Source organism: Mastigoproctus giganteus, chromosome 5 (genome assembly GCF_048544385.1).
Source record: "Mastigoproctus giganteus isolate SK-2022 chromosome 5, ASM4854438v1, whole genome shotgun sequence".
Classification (NCBI taxonomy): domain Eukaryota; kingdom Metazoa; phylum Arthropoda; class Arachnida; order Uropygi; family Thelyphonidae; genus Mastigoproctus; species Mastigoproctus giganteus.
Window position 1 is genome coordinate 141,858,040 of NC_143579.1, and position 23,939 is coordinate 141,881,978.

Consider the following 23,939-nt stretch of genomic DNA (forward strand, 5'->3'; position numbering starts at 1 on the left):
CTGGGTATGACCAGGCTGCCATGCACGGAAATTGAACTTGGCCTGTTATAACGTACGATCACTCATCGGTGAAGACAGGATATTAGAGCTGGAAAAGGAATTAGAAAATGTGAATTGGAATATCATCGGTTTGGCTGAAACAAGAAGAAGAAATGAGTCACTTAAAGTCTATCAAGTGGAAATCTGCTGTACACCAATGGAAACAGTGAAAGGAGTGAAGGTGGAGTTGGGTTTCTTGTCCATAAAGATTTAAAAAACAACATTTTGGAATTCAAAAGTACATCACCAAGGGTGTCAAGACTAATACTCAAGATTTCTAAGAGGTACAAGCTAAAGATTATAATGATTTATGCACCAACATCGAGCCATGATGATGAAGAGGTTGAAGAAATGTACACTGAAATTGAGAGTCTTCTAGATGAGCAGAAAACCCACTACACTATTATTATGGGGGACTTCAATGCTAAGGTTGGAAAAAGGCAAAACAGTGCAGAAAGAGGAACTATAGGAAATTTTGGAATTGGTGAAAGAAATAAAAGAGGTGAAAGACTTGTGGAATTTGCAGAATCTCAAGGACTGTCAGTAATGAACACTTTTTTCAAGAAAAGGGTGAACAGAAAGTGGACATGGAAGAGTCCAAATGGATTAACAACTAATGAAATCGACTTCATCCTCACTAACAGAAGATATATTGTGAATGATGTTACCGTCCTGAATAAGGTAAATGTTGGAAGTGATCACAGAATGGTAAGATGTACACTTGATATAGATGTAGGAAAGGAAAGGAAAAAACTGACTCGAGTAAATAATACAAAGGTCTTTGAAATAACAGAGGAGGAGAAAAAGCAGTATGTACTGGAACTTAAGAACAAGTTTGAGCTTCTGCAGACTGCTCAGGACCAAGATATCGACGAGGAATATTACAACTTTCTGAAAGTGATAAAGCCCAAGAAACCTATAGGGAAACAGAAATCCAAAGAAGAAAAAATTAGTCAAGAAACACTTGTCATGATGAACCAAAGACGACAAATGAAGAGCAAGAAAAACACTGACAGGGAGAAAATTGAGTATACTGAGTTATGCAAAGCCATTAGAAAGAGACTCAGAGAGGACATAAGAAGATTTAACGCAAGAAAAGTAGAACAAGCATTAAGGGAAAACAAAGGATTTAAATCAGCAGCCATGAGCAGTAATACAGAAAGACAAATGATACTGAAACTGAAGAATAGCGATGGTGTACTTATAAACAGCAGAGAACGCATAATTCAAATAGCAGAAGACTACTATAGAGAATTATACAAGGAGCGAGGGAATGATACCAGCAGTGGGGAAGATGGATTGCCAAGTAGCAACACATACGACATACCCGATATTCTTCCTGATGAGGTAGAACATGCATTGAAGAAAATGAAGAATCGGAAAGCCCCGGGGGAAGATGAAGTTACTGTAGAGTTGTTAAAATTGGGAGGAAGAGACATAACACAAAAACTGGCAAGGCTCTTCACAAAGTGCATTAGAAAAGGTATGATGCCTAAGCAGTGGAATAATGCAATCATAGATTTGCTGCATAAGAAAGAAGATAAATCAGAAATTGGAAATTATAGACCAATTAGCTTGCTATCCCACATCTACAAGTTGTTCACAAGGGTTCACATTACTAACAGATTAGAAAGAATACTTGATGAGAATCAACCGAAAGAGCAAGCTGGCTTTAGGACAGGATTCTCAACTACGGATCACCTTCACATAATATCACAGCTAATGGAAAAAGCAAATGAATATAAAACACCATTATGCCTGGCATTTGTGGATTATGAAAAGGCATTTGACTCCATACAGCATAAGGCAATGTTTCGGGCACTGGAAAGACAAGGCATAGATACTCCATATATTATGATTTTGAATAAAATATATGAGAGTGCTACATCCTTTATTAGACTAGACAAAGACAGTAGCAAATTTAAAATCGAGAAAGGAGTTCGACAAGGAGACACAATATCTCCGAAGCTGTTTACTGCTGCCCTTGAGGAAGCTTTCAGAAGATTAGACTGGTCGCAGAAAGGAGTCAATGTGAACGGAGAGTACCTAAACCATTTACGATTTGCAGATGACATTGTGGTCATAAGCCACGATCCCAAAGAATTAGAGGAAAATCTTAATCAGATATGCACAGTTAGTAAGGATTTTGGACTAAAGATGAATATGGCTAAAACAAAAGTAATGATGAACAAGTATGCCACGGAAAGGGAAATAATGATTGAAGGAGCAGTAATTGAAAAGGTGGAGTCATATACTTATCTGGGACAAGTTATTAGCTGTAATAATGATAAATGGCTGGAAGTCAAGAGAAGAATACATTTTGGATGGATAGCATTCAGGAAATATAGCCACATACTGAAGAGCAATATCCCAGTTTGTCTGAAACGTAAAATAATGAATCAATGTATACTCCCCACCATGACTTATGGAAGTGAAACTTGGGCACTCACCAAAAGAATGGAAGAGAAGCTAAGAACTACACAGCGAAGAATGGAGCGAATTATATTGGGAATCAGACTGTTAGATAAGAAGAGAAACACATGGATTAGGCAGCAAACTCAAGTAAAGGACATTCTTATCAAAACTAAAGAACTAAAATGGTCTTGGGCAGGACACATAGCTCGAAGACATGATGACAGATGGACTAAGAAAATAACAGAATGGTACCCAAGAGGGGCTAGAAGAAAACCTGGAAGACAAAGGCGGAGATGGATAGATGAAATTCATGAGTTTTTGAGTAGTAAATGGATGGCCAGTGCTCAAAACAGAAGGAACTGGAAAGTTGCTGGAGAGGCCTTCATCCTGCAGTGGATTGAAAATGGCTGATGATGATGATGATGAAGAATGCTAATGAAATAAAACAATTGATGCAAAGTGATAGATAAAATTTATGGTGCCCGGAACCTAACCCTGTGATTTCCAATTGACTAATGGAGTCAATAGTCTTTATTTCCAATATAATGGATATAAAGGGTTCCATAAATGGATATAAATGGATATAAAGGGTTCCTGTGGGGACAGTGCCTGTCCCCACAGGAACCTAAACCACGACGTAAATCGAGGGCTGCCTGGGTATATATACATATATACACAGTGCTTTTTTTGAAAAAAAAATAGGTGCCGGTACTCATTCTTTGCTATCAGGAAAAATTGAAATAATTAAAAGGATATGAAAAGTACTCTAATTTTTTTTCCCCCTGAACTTTAGTAGTAATGTTTTTGGAATTGTTACTTTAGTAGTAATGTTTTTGGAATAAGAACAGCAAATTTAGTATATTAGCACAGTTCAAGTATATAAAAAATAAGTAAATAAATCGGTCAACTACTGAGTGCCGGGCACTCAGGATGAAGGGTCCGTAGTCACAAATGGCCGTTAGTGAAGTATCTCAAATAGAGAGCTTTATGGCAACTGAAAAAAGTTTCTAGTACCGCATCTTGGCCTGAAACTCAGGAACTAACGAAAACGTTGTCTATTTGAGTCTTTCCAGTTGTTGTGAATGACAAGGGTGGTAGAAGCGACTCCGACTTCTTTCTGGAGAAGCGATTAAACTTGGGGAAAAACAACTGGCAGGTGAGGGCCATGCAAGACTCCGCACAGGTGCCTCCCCACTACTGCCACCTCAACACTGGCTCTTTGGGTACCTCCTTGCCGGGACAACTCCAGTTATGAAAACTGTTAAAAAATACTTCTCATCACAATATTTATAAATGAACTATATAGAATTATTAACTAACTATTTAGCAATCTTTTTGCCACCAAAAGGAGAGTTACTTAGTACAAATAATCGAAGTGCAATAAAAATTGTTTTTTCTTTTAATTTTAACACAAAAAGTAAATGATAGATTTCAATCGGAATTCAACCCTTGATAAGCATTGAATAACGCATAGCTAATGTGATTTTTTAATTTTTAGCTCCATTAGCAATGGAAATAGAGGGGGGGGGGGAAAGAAAATTACTGAAATTTCTCTGTCTGGTGCCGCCATTTTTAATTTAAAAAATATATTTAAAAATTTTATTTTAAACCTACTAAATGAGCTCTTTCTAACGGTGTATAATAAGCTATAGGTTGTCGACATTTCATGCCCCACACATTTTACCGTAATTTCTCAGAGAAATTTTTGTTAACAACGATCAATATGATGTTATGTTGGCCCACATGATGTACAAACGCATGCAAAATTTCAAGTTAATAGGTTGAGTGGTTCCAGAGATACAATGCTGTGACAGATAGATGGATGGACAGACAGACAGACAACCGAGTGACACAAGGGTTTTTCGTTAGACTACGGACCCTAAAAATAATAAGTAAAAATAAATAAGTAAAAATAATTTCATAATAAAGTTTTTATAAAATATTCCAAATTTTTTTATTAAGTTCTCTATGCCAACTTCTTTTCTTCTTCTTTGTGTGTCGGTTGCTGAATGACGTTTCTGAAGCAGCCACGAATCGACATATTTTGCTGGATCAAAGCGGGTCAGCAGTGAGCCTACAATTTTAAGAAACAGTAGTGAAGAAACATATTGTCATCAAAGAAGCTCTGATTGGGCTGACGAACAGATTCATTTGTGAAGATCCTCGTTCACATTCACTCAATGAAATTGGTATCGTACTCAGAGCGTCCATCAAATGCTTCAATCCTTTCAAAACCAACTTTTCAATTAGGTATTACCGAAATCCACGAATTGTATCTCTTTCATTTAACTGTAATTTTATAACTTTAGTTTCACCAAATGCCAACAATTCATGTTTAGAATGTTTAATACCTTCATTGTCCTCGTTTTCCTTCTCTCATCATTGGTATTGTCACTAGTTCTTAAATTTGATATTTTTCTCTTTTTTTTTGTAACTGTCCAAAATTTCAGTGTCATTCAGATATCATGGTACTGTGACCATGTAAACAGAGATAAGGAAAATTTACTGAAAAATGTGGATAACGCACTTCAAAAATTTGGATAACGCACTTCAAAAATGTGGATAACGAACTTCCATGAAACAACAGGTGTGTGTGTGTGCTTGCGCGCGTGTAGAAAGAGTGAAGATTTTTGTTTGAACCTATTGAATCTACGATATACACCAGAAGTGAACTCGACTAAATAGATAAGGAATGTAGCAATATATGGTAGGATGAGGTGACCAGGTAAGATATGAAAAAGAGAGAGACAGATAGTTGGAAAAAAATTAAAAATAATTAATGAAAAGGCGACCAAAATAAGATTACATTGCAGTGTTTTTCACAATTTCAGTGTCTTCATCAGAGGCTATCCACCGAAATTATGAGAAAGATGGCAATGTTCTTGTTTCTGTTTCCGACATGTTCTGTATGCGAGGATGCATTGAGAGTACACGTGTTCTTTAGACACATGTTAAGAACGAAATGTGAAATTTTTAAATTTTGCCACAAGAATAAGGTCTAATAAATTGCACCAATAAATGTAATTATATTACACAGGGCATACAGATCATGGATGACGTTACAGAAGCAAGTAAAAAGAATTGAAAAAACTAAGCTAATGATATTGGAATAGGCAAGAAGAAAGGAACTTATCATTACTTTGTAAGACTGAAACTGACAAAATGACCAGGATGGTGGCATGCCAGAATATTTGTGTGTATGTACCCTAGCAGTTCCTAGCATTAAAAAATGGTGTGAGGAAAATAAAGAAAAAGAAGAAAAGATTCATGATCTGTATGTGTTACGTAATATAATTCCATTTATTGGCACAATTTATTAGACCTTATTCTTGCCACAAAATTTCAAATTTTCCAATTTCATTCTTAACACGTGTCTACAGCACACGTCGGAAACAGAAGCAAGAACACTGCCATCTTTCTCATAATTTCGGTGGATGGCCTCTGATGAAGACACTGAAATTGTGAAAAACACTGCAATGTAATCTTATTTTGGTTGCCGTTTCATTTCTTATTTTTAATTTCTTGCCAACTATCTGTCTCTTTCTTTTTCATATCTTACATGGCCCCTTCATCCTACCACATATCGCTACATTCCTTAAACATTTAGTAGAGTTTACTTCTGGTTTATACTGTAAATTCAATAGGTTTCAACAAAAATCTTTTTCTTCACACTTACTACATAATATATATTATACATATATATATACACATATATATATATACATATATATATATACATATATATATACATATATATATACATATATATATACATATATATATATACATATATATACAGGGTGATTCACTACCAGTGTGACAAACTTGCAGGAGGTGTAGGGGGCACAAAGACAAATCGGAATCACATAGCATTGCAGGGTCCGAAATGCCTTCGTCATGCGGTAGAGGACGTTGAAGGGAGGGCGCGTGAACAGTGATCGCGCTGGAAGTCAGCATTTGCTAACCATTTCTGTTGAAGAAACCAAGTAGCAAAAGTCCTCTGGAGTGGATAATATGCAGGCTCCAGTGATTGGACACGATGCAGATGGTATGAACTCATTTAGTTTGTTGACAGTATCCTCCATACAGTGGATCGGAAAATACCCAATCGTTGGCCTATCGCTCGAGTACTCGTACTCGGATTGCCTTCTGCAAGACGTAGGACATTCTCCTAATTATCTGGCCTCCTCGTCGTTCGCTCTCGATTCATGGTACTTCTCATGAAACAACCAGTCTCGCGTAACCTTCTGTGCAACAGTGCAAAAATCGTATGATGAGGAGCACGCCTGTGCAGGAAACGTTGCTGGTACAAGAGCAGAGCGGCGCACCCATTACAGTCCGCAGCTCCATACGCGAGGTGCATGTCGGCCAGTTCAATGTTTTAACACTCATCCATTCTACTGCCTCGGGAACCATTTCGCAAATGCTGACTTCCAGCGGGATCACTGTTCACCCCACCTCCCGTTCAACATCCTCTACCGCATGACGAAGGCATTTCGGACCCTGCAATGCTATGTGATCCCAATTCGTCTTTGTGCCCCCTACACCTCCTGCAGGTTTGTCGCACTGGTAGTGAATCACCCTGTATGTATGTATATATATATATATATAGATAGATATATATATTTTATATTCATTTGCTTTCTCCATTAGCTGTGATTAGCATTAGCATTAGCATTAGCATTAGTAGAGGCATTTGATGCAAGAAAGCAAGCTTATGCAGCATCAGCCAAAAAAAAAAAAAAAAAAAGTAACATAAATAAATAAAAATAACCACTTCCACTTCACCCCTCTGTTCGTTCGAAATACCTGTCCAGCTGAGCCTTAAACTTATTTAGGCTATCAACTTCCACGACAAGGGATGGAAGTCTGTTCCACCCACCAACCACCCGCTGGCTAAAGGCAAATTTCCGCACATCTATCCTACATCTGTCTTTCCTCAATTTGAATTTATGCCCTCTCAGGTGATTTTTCTGAGCTAGAGGAAGAATCCCATCAGCATTGAGCATGCTCAAACCATTCAAGGCTTTGTACACCTCTATCAGATCACCCCGCTGGTGCCTAGTTTCCAGACACTGTAATTTGCAAAACTTAAGCCTTTCTTCGTAAGAGAACCCCTTTGTCCCATTCACCAATCTAGTTGCCCTTCTCTGTACTCGTTCCAGCAGCTCTACATCCTTCCTGAAATGAGGCCTCCAGGCCTGTATACAGTACTCTAGGTGTGGCCTGACCATTGCCTTATACAAGGGAATAATCACCTCCTTATCCCTGCTAGAAAAATTCCTATATATCATTGACAATACACCATGAGCTACTCTTGCAGCTCGTCTGCACTGCTCAGAGAACTTCATATCTGCCTGCACCACCACCCCCAGGTCCCTTTCATTCTCTACCACTGTCAGTGTAGTACCACAGAGTTGATACGTTGCTCTGGGGTTGCTGTTTCCCATATGTAGTACTTTACATTTGTCAATGTTAAACTTCATTTGCCACCTCGAAGCCCATCTGCTCAACCTTTCCAAATCCTGTTGCAGCAGCATAGTGTCAGTAGTGTCCTTGACAACCCTGCCAACCTTCGTATCGTCTGCAAACTTGGACATTAAGCCTGATATACCATCATCAATATCATTTATAAATACAGAAAACAATAAAGGCCCCAATACTGAACCCTGAGGGACTCCACTAATAACATTAGTCCACGATGAGCAGTGTCCATTGATTACCACTCTGTCTTCTCCCCCTCAACCACCCCTTTATCCATAGCAGCAACTTGCCTCCAATGCCACACTGCTCCAATTTGTGCAGCAGTCTTCCATGTGCAACAGTATCAAAAGCCTTTCTAAGATCCAAGTATATAATATCAAAGTTATTCCCTGCATCCAGTTCTTTTGTGACTGCATCATAGTATCCAATCAAATTGGTCAGGCAAGACTTCCCCTTAACAAAACCATGCTGTGTCCTAGCTATAACTGAAGTCTTGTCTAGATGATCCTGCAGTGCTTCTTTCACCAGTGCCTCCATTAATTTTCCGGGAACAGAAGTTAAACTCACAGGTCTACAATTACTTGTGTCAGCCTTTGATCCCCCTTTGTGAATTGGGGTCACATTTGCACATCTCCAGTCAATGGGTACCTCCCCTGAGTCCAAGGAAGCTCTCATAATTATGGCTAAGGGTTTGCTTACCTCCTTTGCTGCCTCCTTTAATATAACTGGATAGATCCCATCCATCCCAGGTGCCTTTCTTGTGTTTATCTTCAACAATTTCTCCTCCACTTTGCTCTCAGTTATTACAAGATTCTCTAGCTTACTACTAGAGTTGAATACACCTCTGGCATTCCCCTCGCTGAATAACTCCTCATGTGTGAATGTCGATGCAAAATATTCATTTAGTTTGTTAGCTACCCGAGCAGGGTCATCAACAGTTGACCCATCGATCTCAAGTGGACCAATCTGATTCATCCCCTTCCTTCTAGAGTTTACATAAGTAAAGAACTCTTTGCTGTTTTTCTTCGCATCCCTTGCCAAGGATCTCTCGTAATCTGCCTTCGCCTGCCTAACCTCCTTTGTAACTTGGTTACAGATCAACTTGTATCTATCATAGGCATCCGTGTCACGTGTTAATTTGTATGTATCCCATGCATTTTTCTTCTCTGCCATATGCCTCATTAGTTCATCTGACAACCATTTAGGCCTAAACCTTGAACAATATTTCTTAGTTGGTATGTAAAGCCTAGTAGCTTCCACGATATGTTCTTTGAATGCTTCCCATTTTGAATTTGCTGTTGGCAATATCATCAGTTGATCCCACTGTATAGAATTTAAATACTGTCTCAGTCCATTGTAGTCACCTTTACGAAAGCAATACCCCTTCCCTTTACCCCTAATGGTAGTTACCTCTTTGAGTAACTCCCACTTCAGCACACTGTGATCACTGCCACCAAGTGGTTCATTTATCTGCAGATTCTTAATGCATGAAGAATCACTACTGATAATCAAATCAAGAGTATTACTCCCTCTAGTTGCCTCCCGAACATGCTGATGTAGAAAACAATCATCCAATAAATCCACAAAAGCCTTGCTACTGTGTGAGTGACCAGCCCCCAAATTCCAGTCAATATCTGGGAAATTAAAATCCCCCATTATAAGACTCTCTGATTTACTGGCCCACTCTATTTCTCCGATCAGTTTCTTATTATACTCATCAGAGTCATTAGGCCTATAGCACACTCCTACTCTCAATTTTGATCTCCCAATGCTTATGTCACACCAAACTGACTCGACACTGCACTGTCCAGCGATGTCGACTGGCTTCACTTCCTTGGATTTTATGTGTTTCTTAATTAATAGCATAACCCCTCCTCCCTTCCTATCCTGTCTATCCTTTCTGTACACATTGTACTCCCCAAATTCCAGTTCTGCATTTCTTATATCTGTGTGACACCACGTCTCTGAAATCCCCACAATATCTGCCTTTGATGTTTTGAGCAATACCTCAAATTCATCAAATTTATTTACTAAACTCCTAGCATTGGTGTACACACAAGTATACATGCACCTGTTCTTTTTCTTAGCTACCCTAACACAACCCATGTGTTTACTTGTACCCCAATGATTCCCAGCAGTCTCTGAAATATCCTGCATCTTATTTTCCAGGCTGCGGCTCATTCCAATAGAAGCAGTGCAAGAATCACTTTCACCTCTGCCAGTGGCTACTGTTAATCTATTAGTCCTTGTATCCCCCCAATCTAGCAGTTTTCCGACCCACCTAACATTGCCTCGATAGCATCAGCAAACATTCTTGCACCCTTTCTATTTAAGTGTATCCCATCCCTGTAGAAGCAGTCTCTCCTGTTAACAAGTACAGACCAGGCTGAAAAAAATTCTACCCCTTGAGCCCTGCACAATCTTTCCAGGGCCGAATTGATTGACAGGGCTCTCATCATATACTCCCTCCTATCGTGTCTGGGCAGAATTGCAGACACTTTCAATTTCAACCCTAATTCACGGCTTTTTTTCATCAGTGACCTGTACTTGTCAAGTAATTCCGCCGGTCTCCTACTCTTAATGTCATTAGTGCCAACGTGTACAACTATATCACCTTTTGTGCCCTTAAAAGATGATATCCGCTCTACAACGTCATCAACTTTTGCCCCTGGCAGACATACCCTGGTCCTATTTTTTTTTATGAAACCCCAAACATGAGAAACATTAGAACCTATAGTACTTAGTACTGTGCATGGGCTGAAAGTTGAGAAGATGAAAGGAGACACTTGTTGACATTAGACTTAAATTTCTGTAGATTGTAATTTTCAGAAAATACTTATGAAGGAAGGTTGTTCCAGAAAACGGAAGTTGAATGATTGAATAAGGAAGAAGAAAAGTTAGTTCCACGAGTTTGAAGTTGGACAATAACAGGATGTTGAATGGTGGAAGCACATGAAGAGATAGCAGGAATTATAGAAGACAATCAGAAGAACAGTGCCCATGGAAGTATCTACAGAAAAGGCATGCCCTAGAAACAGAATGTCTATGAGACAGATGGTGAAGAGACTTCATTAGACAGGGGAAATAAATTAACCTAACCACCCTCTTTTGAATGGAATGTAGAAGCTGGAGAGGTTTTGGGGGCATCGCCCCAGATATAAGAACAAGATTCCATTGTATGGTGGATTTGTGATTTATAAAGTGTGAACAGCTGTTGGAAAGAAAATTAATGCCAAGAGTGAAAGAGAAAACTCAGTTTTTTTTTTTTATGCCAAGAGAGAAATTAAGTCAAAGTAATTCCGGACAGAGTTGTGATCTTGTCTAGAAAGTGTAGTGTGATTAAGCATGAGTATATGAGCAAAACAATACTCTTTGCAAGATACAAGACTGGACCAAGTTTTCGAAGAATTGAAATCAACTAAGATATATTTGCCCCCAGCTGTATATTTGAGAAGTTGAAGCTGTTTGTGCAGAGCAAAGTTTCATGCAATGTGCTACCATCAGCAAAAACTATTGGTAGGATTTCTAATCAATGGAAGGTCATTAACATAGAGAGGAAAAGAAGCAAGTTTTACAAGAAGCAAGTTTTCTATTCTTAGCCTGTTAGAAATCTAGATTGGACTGATTAATAACTGCTTCACAATTTTTTGCGAGCTTTGGTGTAGGCAGAAAATTAACCTGGAGATTTAGATACAAGCTGATGCCAATATGCAACATTCTTATCTTGAATAGCCTTAGCACATTTATTGGAAAACAAAGGTTTAAATAGAGGATGAGACTTTACGGTTGAATGTGGAATAAAGGCTTTCATCTCTACAATAATAATTTCACTGACACAATTTAGGCAAACATTAACATCAGATGTGAAACAGTAATCTGACAAAGGAAAAGAACAAAAGAAATCTCCCAGATTATTCCATTTTGTATTCTTGTACAACACAAAGTTGAGAATGGTCACAAGAAAAGGGCTCCATTGAAGAAGAGACCATTGACAAGTTGTGATCTGAGCTACCTAGAGGACCACTCACCTCGACTGTGCACTTAGAATTGTGTGAGAAAAAAAATCAAGCATGTAAGCTGCGTGGTTAGGAGTCAGATATTCTGGTATGTAAATGATTTGTTTGTTGTTGTTTGGTTTTTAGGAGCATTAGCAACTAAGGCCATATTGCTCCGGGATATGCGGTGGTCATTTCCTGACCTTTCCGCATCCTCCATATTTGGTGGCGACGGGCTCGAACCCCGGTCTAATCAAGAAGCGTGTGCTATGCACTGCTGCTCCTTCCCACCTGGCTACGGAGAGGCGCCTGGTATGTAAATGAACAATCAGTGCAAGGTCAACAGTAATTGCAAAAGTCTCAGTACCTTGACAAGCTGAGTGCGTGAGACTAGAAAACAGAAACCAGCTGCAGTTGTGAACATTAAAATTGCCAATAAAATTTACCTCACTATTAGAAAATTAGGACTAGAGAAAGTCAAAAGATTTCCAAGCGGAGTTGGGAGAACAATAGAGGCAACAGCTGAATTTGATAGAATATGCTAGAGAAGATCAAAAAGAGAAAATTTAAATTAGTAAGGAATATCAGAATGGAAATTAGCACTAGTACCACCTTTGAATTGAAAAGAATCGCACTGTGAATAATTCAGACAACTGTTATGATCAGTAGTTGAATCAAACTATAACACGGATTCTGTCAGAAAAAGTATACATGGGGTTTGGCAGACTGAAAGTGGAAACGGACATCATTGAGATTGGAACTGAGACCATATATATATATTGACTTGGACACCCTCCAGTCACTATCTGGCAGAATAGGCGAAGAATATTATACACTAGCAGATCCGGAAGCCTCCTAGAGAGTTACCAATAGGTTTTTCCTAGTGGAATATCTAGCAGCCAGTGTGCATACACCGTTTTAGAGTGTACCCTTGAAATATAAAGAACATTAGATCTTGCCATGACATCCATCATAACGTCATAAGACATCAATCATACTGCATGATGGAAGAGATGGGTGACTCCTGGAGCTTTGCACTGGAATCTACACATGGGTTCCACCACTTCAAGCTTCCAATAAGCAAAGTGGTGGTATTGCACCAGCTGATGAGAGTCATCTACCACCTAGTACTGCCAAGAAACATAAGAGGGGGTGGCATTCCTCCGTGTGGTTTGGGCACCATAGACTCCTGTTTACATTCGTTTGCACCAAGGTGGTCACCTCCAGTATGCTAGGTGCTTATTTCAGGATTTGCATATGGGGGTTATAACCAGTGTTACTAACAGTCGCACCATCCTTAAGGTGCAAGGAGATGATCTGGCCATTACAGATCAGACATCACCAAAATTAGGTCCACTTGACTTAAGTGCCACCCAAATGTCAGTTCCCTCAACATTTAAGACAGCAAACCTAAGCCTGGCATACCTGAGGGAATGTCTGTGGCAGCCTAAGGACCAAATTTTGGTTCAGCACCTGGACTTCTCACCCAACACAGAGCCCAAGAGAATGGCCATAACCCTAAAAGCAATAATTGTACTTGAGAGAAGAATTCCCACACTGCTGCCAGCCTGAATCTTGTCCCTTGGACCATCAGAGTAGACAAGTGTCACTCGCATTCACGATGCTCACAATCAAAACCCAATAGCCAATTAATCTTATGCATGCCATCCCAGAACCAACCACCCTGTAGAAGCAGGGCCCAAAATGGTGTGATGAAGCAGAGCCTTCAAACATAAGGCCTCCCTTTCAAAGTTTCTACGAATCACAATGCACGGCAAGCACACTGGATTCCTATGGTGGCAGCCTGGAATCTAGGCTCTGAGCACTAGACCTTAGTGATACTAATCTAAAGCATCACTAAAGAAAAGCACAAGTATGCCTCACAGACGTAAAATGTCATAAAACAAGTTAATTTGTATATATATATTAATGACAGGAATATTTTAATTGTAAATAAATTGACATGAATTTGGGTTTTTGATTAGGTTACCAAATGCTAATATAAGACCAATAGAGACACAGCATCATCCAAAAACAGGCAATAAATTTCATTATGTGGAACCTAGCTCTATTAGGAAAGAAAAGGAAGAATGAGAGGATGAGACAGTAATGATTCTTATATATATTTCTCTAAAATCAGTGTGTACCCAGAGTCAAATAAAGTTGAGGTGGTTGCACAAATAGAGATGACTGTGTGAGATGATTTATAGCAAAAGGAAGATGAAAGTGGGCATGTTATAAACAAATAATTCTGAGAATGAAAAATAACATCTTTAAAAAGTTTGAATGGGAAAATTCCCATTATGAGCCATTTCAACTTACCATTTATGCATTAGAAATCATGGACTAGTAATACTTCAAGTGGAAACAGTTCTTTGAACAATCTGAATGATTGCTATTTATTCCAGTCAGAGGTAGTACAAGTGTTCTCTAATATCCTTGACCTGGTTCTTATCAAGAATACAAACTGCATCAACTGCTTAACCCTACAAGATCCAATAGCTAAATTCTTTTCACAGTGCCTCAGAAACTCACCACTTCACATCTACTGCTGAAATTTTCAAAACTTTGCATGTTTATTCAAAGCAAACAGTGAAGACTTAATTTACCTCCTTTTTCAAAAACATGTAACTTTAAATGTTTATAACTCTGAAATTTTTCAGAACGAGTAACATGTTCACAAAATTTGTTGTTAATTTAGTAAATTTGACGAATTCACTTAATTAAACTCAAAAACTTTGTATATGTTTTATCTTATCGTGCAATTATTTAAGAAAAGAAGGAATTACCTCTATGATGTCTTGTAGAACACTTTAGTGCTGACACTCTCCAATGTTGAATCAACTACACAAATAGTTTACATGTATTCCACACCCTTGTAGGCAAAATCAATGATCCAATGCACCACAGAATCGGAGGCCTGCAGACCCCAAACCAAACCCCAAAATACATCGAATCACCAACCCTAATCTTTGAGCAAGAGAATACAATACGTCTGTACATTAAAAAATTTAAATGCTTTTAAACCAATTAAATAATGAATCCATACTTGTAACACTTTGAAACCAAATATTAAAACATAAAAAACATTGAGAATCCTCTGAAACATTAATAAACTAAAGAATTTTGTTACTTTCCTGAATCAGACGAGGCTTTCTGACTAGGGTCATGATCACAGGAAAGTGAAACCAAGGGGAGATTAGTTGCACGCATGTGCGTGAAGGACCATGAATCTGAGATGGTAGGGGTACATGACTGAATTTTGATATAATTTAATTCCAAGTGTCTCCGAAATTAATGATTTAGTGTAATCTATTAATGTTGAATGCTGAGAATTTTTGCTTCATTGAATAGAAAGATGTGGCCTTCACTGATAGCATGGAATTCAAGTTCCGAAGCTGAGGAGCAGGATGAAAGAACGGACATTGAATGTTCTTTCTTTCTCGTATTGAGTGTATCGCGAGTAGATCCTTAGCATGAGGAGTTGCAATCCTTGCAAGATACATTGTAGACTAAATCATTTAATTGGAATGTGGAAGAGGACTGGATTTCATGGTTTTTAAGTGCAGCATGTAGTTTCATGGTGGATTTGGCTATGATTTTGAATTGTGTCTTTGAAAATACAATTTAGTTGTTTGAACCATTGTTCAATATACGGTAAACCAATAAAATATTTTTTAAAGCTATTATTGTTGATAACTGAAGGTGGTATTATGCAATCTATTTTTTGCTTGTAACCTTATTTCGTTTATAATAAAGGGGGGGGGGGCCTTCTATTTTCAAATTTGTTTTTTAGTGTTTGTATTTGTGTTTAGGGCTGATTCAGATGTTGAGTATATGTAGGCATTGAGAAATTGGTTTAGGATAATGGATCTTTTATAAGTGTGGTAGCTATTGTAATGAAGAAGAATTCCAGTGTTGGTGGCTTTTCTGTAAATGGTAAATTGAATTTTGTTTATAACCCATGCGAGGGTGATATTTTAAAAATGTAACGATTTTGTTTCAGTATTTTCAGATTCTAGTACAGGTGACCCCCGCTTAACGCTGATCATTCGTTCCGGAAAAACAGAGCGCTAAGTGAACGCGTGCTAAGTGAGCGCCGCTTTGCCATAAGGTAACATATGTATTTGTGAGCTGCGGTCGGTGCCATAGGATATTTCCTAATCAATAATAAACGGTAATGAAAAGATGCACAAATGTCGGTCAAAATATGTAATATTCAAATATTTGTACACATAAAATATTCTGCATTACATACGTATATAATTATGTGGTAACTACTTACGTATCAAAATTAAACTTAAAATTCCAATTAAAATCATGAATTTAATTGATTTAATTTAATGGATGAATTTAATCATGAAAAATATGTGGATTTTGAGTTGAACTTTGGCCCTCTTCCAAATAAACTAAAAGGGGTATTAATTTTAAATGGCCTGCAGCGTTACCACCCAACAATAAAGTTAACTGATCCTTCGCCCCTTTGAAACTTGTTTTTTCTTCTTTCAAGATGAAACTTCTTTTAGGCATTCGTTTCCACAAAAGTCCTGCTTCATCTATGTTAAAAACTTGTTGAGAAGTATAACACATAATACCCCTCTTCAATAATTTTAACATGTTCTTTTTTGAAAGTTTCGGCTCCTTGATCTGCACTAGCGGCTTTTCCCTGAATTTTAAATCTATTCTATCAACCCTTACCAGTTTTAAATGGTTCCACATTTTTTTTTTTTTTTTTTTAGGCGAGTTTTCTTCAGATCATCATATTGGCTAATCTCTTTCTTTCTCTCTCTTTTTTTTTTTTTTTTTTTTTTTAATATTTAACTTAACTGAATTCTGCATTGGAATATTATCATCTATAAAATTAAAGTCCTTCCATTTCAATCCTAATAGCCGTCCTAGTTGCTTGCAGTGGAACAGCTATCTTTCCCGCTGCTAAAATAAATTCTGTATTTTTTTATAATTGTTCTTACAGTTAAAATTGCAAGTCCTAAATTATGGCGCACATCCGCTTGTCGTTGACCGGAATCGATTCGCTTCAAAACGTCTAGTTTAATTTTCAAATTCAGTCTTTTTATTACATTTATAGTCTTCGTACTGCGCCCAGACGTTGTTGCTTTTTCATTCCTATCGGTCATTATTAGCTCTTCGAAAATATAACTGCGCTGGTTGAATTAATTATGATACAATGTTCAAGTAAACTTTCCGTTACGCACGATGTCTAATACGGTACTGAGTGATGACTAGACTTCGGATAAATGCATATAACGCAAATATTACAAGCAATATATTTGATCATTTTTTAAAATGTTGATCTCGGAACTACCTAACAAGTCACTGTACTGCAATTAAATTAGCGTGCGAGAAAATTTCACTGAGCATGGGAAACGTTTTAATGCTGTTTTGCTATTCATTTTCAAGCTATCGACTCCATCAAATGAAACGATTTCGTTAAATATGTCAAAAATGCAATCTGTAAAAGAGCGTTATAGTGATCTGTCACAGCGTTATAGTCAGATACGGGTTATAATATAAGAACGGCGTTATAGTGAATCAGCGTAAAGCGAACCGCGTTATAACGGGGGCCTGCTGTATAAAGTTTAATCTTGCATGAATATTATTAAAGTTCTGTAGAACGTCTTGTATGGTGCCCTGCATCTGTGATGCAAAGTATATCATCAAGATATCTACCATAGTACATGACATGCGGAAGAAAGGGCGTTAAACGTATTATTTCAATAGTGGTAAGGTATATTTCTGCTAGTAAACCACTTAGATTTAACCCCATGGGTAGACCATAAAACTGTTTGAAAACTTTACCTTGGAAGGTGATATAATTGGCTTCAATTAACAGTTTTATCAGATCAAAAAATGTAATCAGGAGTTTAGTATGATTAATAAGTAAGGAGTTATATCTATTAGTTATCATGGAATATCTAATATTTATTTATGAACAAATTATTCCATTCTCTTTAATTCATATTTATATAAATCACCTTGTTTCCACCAACATCTTCATAATTTTCTACCACAACAGGACTTAAAGATCGTTGTCGTTTTTTTGGTATTGCTTTCTCTATAATCTGAAGCCTTTTTTCCATGAGCTTCTCTGCATTTTCTTCAATTCTTTTCATATGTTTCCTGAAATTAAACAGCATTCTTTGGTCATAGAAAAGGCCAATAATAATCAGTAGCAATTAACTTCTTTATTAGACAAACTTTGAAAATGTGTTTCATTTATATATATATATATATATAAAGAAGAAAATAAAAAAGGAGAAAAATAAAAAGAGAGAAAGGATTACGGAGACAGTAGAAGAATTAGGGTGGGAGCTCAGGTGAATGGAAGTAGAAGGAACCCGTTCGGGGGGGGGGGGGGGAAATCAGATGTGAGGAACCTTTGGGCTGGGAACTACAGGGGAGAGCAAAGAGAAGATTAAAGTCATAGGGCCTTAATCTTGACACCAGCAGAAAGTTCATCACACATGTATTTGATATTCCCAGTCTATTATTAGATGCTAAGTTCCTAAGTTAGGTAGACCAAGTTACTACCTAACTTAGGAACTGACAATGGTTCTCTTGGAGTCCAGGCCAAGTCATCAAGGCCCATATAGTGACCCATGTGGCATGGGTCACTATGGGCCTTGTTTGTACCATGTTTGTACCTTGTTTCTACCATGTGGTACAAACAAGGGTCATAGCATACAAAAGCCCATGCAGGTATTCCAGCTTGCAGATTTGGCATACTCAAGTCAGTCAATTTGAAAAATACAGTGGCTAATCTAGGGTGCGAGTGATTAAATCAGCATCCTGGTCAAATAGGCATTGTTATTCTTGAGTAGGTGAAAGGAAAGTAAAGATCACTTAAACTGAAGTCACTGCTGACTCTGGTGATGCAGTGATAGACACCTTGGACATTAGCAAACCAATCGTTACAATTAACAGCCTCCACTTTGTAAGCTCAGATATATTCACTGGTAAATGAGGTAACTGTGTATATAACACTCCATCTTTAAACTTTCTGATGATCGATCTCTCTCTCTCTCTCTCTCTCTCTCTCTCTCTCTCTCTCTCTCTCTCTCTCTCTCTCTCTCTCTCTCGTAGAATTTAAAGCATTTTAACTGTACTGGCTCTCTAAGCATTGCCAACCAAGTGTTAACTTTTTAATGGCTAAGATGAACAATTAACTATTTTTGTGTGGCCAGGTTATTTTCTTACTGCAGGTTGTGTTGTGAAGGAATTTACTTGTTTCCTGTGGATCAGCAACATAAAGGACTTCCTGCAATGTGATTTTTTCATTCAGCCAGAATCCAAAGAAATAACAGTAAGATCATACAAACACCCACAACCATTTCCCATTATTTTCTTATGGCATATATTTCAAGATAGATATTGTTATAAAGATAGCATCTTTTAAAAATATATACCTTGCTGGATTAAGCAGTGAATCATTACCTTTCAGCTTTTATTTGCAGTCATTCCTATGTTATCAAATGGTCCCTTTGGGGCTATAATTTGCTAAGGATCCTTCACCTCAGTTCACTTCTGTTGCACCATGCTGGAAAGAGAACATTGGATTACCCTCAGAATTGTTTTTGCATCTGGAGTAGCTATTGCAGTTGATTCCTGGTTGCAGCATAGACTTTAACATCATCCGTGAATATCAGATGAGAGAGGGTGTATAGGTTCTTCTTTGTTTCTTTTAGGTTATTGTTGTTATTGAGCATGGTGGACAGTAGGTTGAGTGCCAATCAAAAACAGTGGGCTCGAGGCATCTTCATGGAGGATTACTCTTCTGATGGGTATTGGTCTAGTCATGATATTCTCAACCTTGATGATGGTCCTCCATTTTACCATGGATGCATCTAGAAAATGTGTCATTGTTGGGTTCACTTTGTAGATCTTCAATGTCTCCGTCAGGCAGATATGGGGCACAAAGTCAAAGGCTTTGTGGTAGCCAATGAGGGCAGTGTACAGGTTGGGGTGCTTCTTGTAGGCTTGCAACATATCTGCAATGTAAATTGTCAATTGCTCCTTGAATCCTTTTCTCATCTGCTTACAGTCTTTTCACTGCTAACCCATGATGTTCTGGCTCTCCAAGTGGTCTGATATCTTCTTAGTCATACAGTCAGTCAGGTGATTGGTCTGTACTTTGCCAAGTTTGTTGTGTCTTTGCTCTTAGCCTTTAGGTCGGTGATTCCTTGAGTCAGAGACGCTGGGGTTGAGTCAGGATGCCTAATTATCTGGGTGAACTGCTCCATGTGTGTGTGTGTGTGTGTGCAGTTGAACTAGTACCACGTTATCTATTCCTGGGGTTCGACAGTTTTGGGACTTCCCAATCAACTCTTGTACTTCCTACTCCTGAATCTCCCATTCATCATCTGATGTATGTTCTTGTTTTTCTTCCATTCTAGATCTATGTCCAGGAGCACAGCCATTACAGCTAACTTCACTGCTCCATAGGTTGTCTCACAACTTGTTCTTGTTGGGGTGTAATGTTGCCTTCCTTCTCCTCATGTCCAATTTTTTATTATTATTATCATTTCTCTCTTATTGGGTAATCCACTCCATTATGGGTACTGGTGCAAGGAAAATAGGGTGATTGTTATGTCTGATGTTAGTGTTGGTCGAGGAATTTTCCGGTATCCTACATGTGTTCCGGAATGCGGCTTTCTGGAGTTCCAGTATTATGAGGGAGAACTACTGCAGCTAGGATCGTGTAGGAACATTGGCACCATACTGGTGGTTCACACAATAATTGGAATGATCATTATTCCAATTATTCTACGTTCCAATTATTCTATATGCTACGTCTCTTGGATCTCCTGTCTTAGAACTGTGTATTTCCTGATCTTTTCCTCGTGGGTTTCTGGAGATTACCAGTGATGGGCACCGCTATATATCGATCAGATAGGTAGCCTTTTCCTTCTTGTCGACTATGTCCAGTCTGTTATGTATACTTGTCTTGTCCATTATTATGGTGCAATCCCAGTACAGTCTGCAATTTGTACTTGTAATACAGTACACTTTCTTTGATCAAATGATATTTTCTCGCTAGCTTCTGATGTATTATTCTGGCTAGCTGGAGTGTGTACGAGTGTACTCTGTCTGGATGATCACTTTGCATCCTGTGGTGATGTGTTGGATTGTTTCCGAGGCCAGGTGTCATATTCAACATGTGTCATCTCACTCTGCAAGCTCCTTTGCAATGAATTTTCTATAGTTCCAGGTGATGAATACCTAGTTTTGGATCACAAACATGAATCCTAATGTCTCTGGAAACAGCATCCTGCAAAAGGGACCATACACTCAAAGCCATTTTATCTATTTCGTCTTGATGGAGGTCATGTAGTGTCTACTGTAGAGAGTCTTCTTTGCCCAACTTCCTAGCTTCATTCCTTCCATCTGGGTGGGAGCGGTCTCCTTGATTAGATTGAGTGGAGTAAGTCACGTGTCTACCTTCCTTATGGCTTAGAGGAGTGGTGCCATGTTTTTCTGAAAGTAATCCTTCAGATTAGATATCACTGTCTTCTGTTGCTCAAATAGGGCAATAAAGTCCCTTCCTCTTCCTTTCCGAGCTACTGTCAGTCTTTTGGGTGCACAGCTCACTTTGGGTGCAGTTGGCTGCACTTGGTCATCACTGTCCTCATCTTTCTCATCCTCCGCAAGGACATATCTTTCCTCATGATATCCTCCAGCATGGTATTAGTCAAAAAGATTATCACAAAGGAGTGTGTTAGCACTGGGACTGCATAGTTGTTTAATCAATTGAGTTCCCACCATTCAAGCACTGCTCTGAGCAGGCTTTTGAGTCCCCGCTGGTATTTTTCGGTAAAGTAGATCTCCTTTATCTCCTTGTGTTCTAACTAATGTAACTGCATCATTCCCAAGAATTTGTAGATCTTTCCCGCTGTCAAGGCTTCAATCTCTTTTTCAGTCTACAGTTGGCAGTTTGGCCAAATAATTTCCAGCTGCAATCCATACCTCATTGCTTTTATCTACTGCGAATTCCATCCTTTCATTACTGAATTCTTCAATGATGCAAAGTAGTTGTTTCAGATGCTTCCAGTTCCTGTGTTTGCTGTCATCCATGAATATTAGGTGGGAGAGGGTGCACAGGTTTCTCCTTCCATCTTTGAGGTTATATTCATAATTGCTATTGTTGAGCATGGTGGATAGCAGGTTCAGTGCTAGACAGAAACACTATGGGCCATGGCACCCCCTTACTCCCTGCAGATTCCTCTCCTGACAGGGATCGATCTGTTTATGATATTCTTGAAGTAGGTATGGGTACTCTATTTTGCCAAGGCTGCTTCTACGAAGTTTGTCACAGTCGGATTGACTTTGCAGATCTGCAACATTTGTCACAGATATTCTATCATTCTCTCTCTCTCTCTCTAAAATGCTTCCTCCGTGTGGGCCCCACATGGAGGAATGCTGCCCCTCTGTATTACCAGACAATACTAGGTAGCAGATGACTCATCAACAAGTGTAATACCATCACTTTGCTTATTGGAGGCTTGAAGTGGTGGATCCCATGTTTAGGCTCCAGAGCTAAGTTCCAGTCAAACCTTCCCCATCTCTTCCATCATGCACTATGACTGATGTCTTTTGAGGTTACGATGGACATCATGATGAGATCCAACATTCCTTACATTTCGAGGGTACAGCACTAAAACAGTGTTCGCAGGCAAGGCCGCTAGTTAGAACACCAGACTGAACCGATTGGTAACTCTCTAGGAGGCTTACAGATCAGCTAGTGTATAATCTTGCTACCTCAACTCTACCATATAGTGAATGGAGGGAGTCCGAGTAGTGTGTATGTGTGTGTGGGGGGGGGGGGACATTTTGTCAAGGCCGCATTATGTCAAGGATCTAGATATATATTTACCATGTGTATGCCATATCCAAAAATTTCCTTACTTCATACAGCATGTACCCCCCCCCCCCACTTTTTCTTATTATTGAATAACCATTAATTGTCAAACTAATAGATTAAGCTTATCTGCAAAACGATCTAAACCTCCCAAACACTTCCTAGTCCATTTCACATGGTCTCAGTTATAATCTAAAAGATACATGGTCTCAGTTCTAATCTAAACGATGTCCATTTCCACTTGCATTCTGCCAAACCCCATGTACTTTTTCTGACTTTTTTCAGGATCTCAGTTATAGATTGATTCAACCACTGCTCATCTCAGTTCTGCAAATTATCGTTGTATGATTCCTTTCATCTCAAAGGTGGTCCTTGTGCATTTGTCCGTTCTGATATTCCCTGTCAGAGACTTACTAATTTGGAATCTCCTCTTTTCAACCCTATTTGGCTTAAAATCGCTCTCCCTCATTCTGTCAAATTCACCAGTTGTCTCTACTGTTCTCCCAACTCCACTAATCACTTAGAGCTTTTTAACTTTCTCTTTGCAACTTTACTTTCTCCTCTCCAACTTTCCTAATAGTGAGGTGATTTTTCTTGGTGATTTTAATGTTCACAACTCCAGCTGGCTTCCATTCTCTAGTCACACAGACCAAGCTAGTTGAGATGCAATGCTTTTACAATTACTAATAACCTTACACAGGTTGTTCATTTATCTACAAGAATACCGGACAATCCTAAACATACAGCCAACACACTTGATCTCTTTCTCACAAACAACCCTTCTAAGTACACAGTCGAAGTGAGCAGTCATTTAGCCACCTCAGATCACAACTTGGTGACTGTCTCTTCTCCAATGGAGCCTCTATCTCATGGCTATTCCAAACCTCGTGCTCTTTGGCATTACAAGCATGCAAAATGCGATGACTTGCAAGATTTCTTTTCTTCTTTTCCTTGGTCGGAATCAAGTGACACGATATGAGCCAAGATCGTGTCACTGTCACGATCTTGGCTCAGATCATGTCAGTGAAATTATTCTTGTAGGAATGGAATCCTTTATTCCACACTCTACTTTAAATTCTCGACGTTTATCTTAACCTTAGTTCTCAATAAATGAGCTAAGGCTTTACAAGAGA

General features: G+C 38.6%; 1 protein-coding gene across 1 annotated transcript in view; it reads right to left on the bottom strand.

Annotated features, from left to right (window-relative positions):
• Positions 1-23,939, bottom strand: part of LOC150085739 (kinesin-like protein KIF20A) — a 1,052,004-nt gene that overhangs the window by 551,533 nt on the left and 476,532 nt on the right. The window contains exon 12 of the mRNA XM_090374670.1: positions 17,927-18,071. Within this exon, the coding sequence (XP_090230796.1) occupies positions 17,927-18,071 (145 nt within the window). The remainder of the gene's footprint in view (positions 1-17,926; positions 18,072-23,939) is intronic.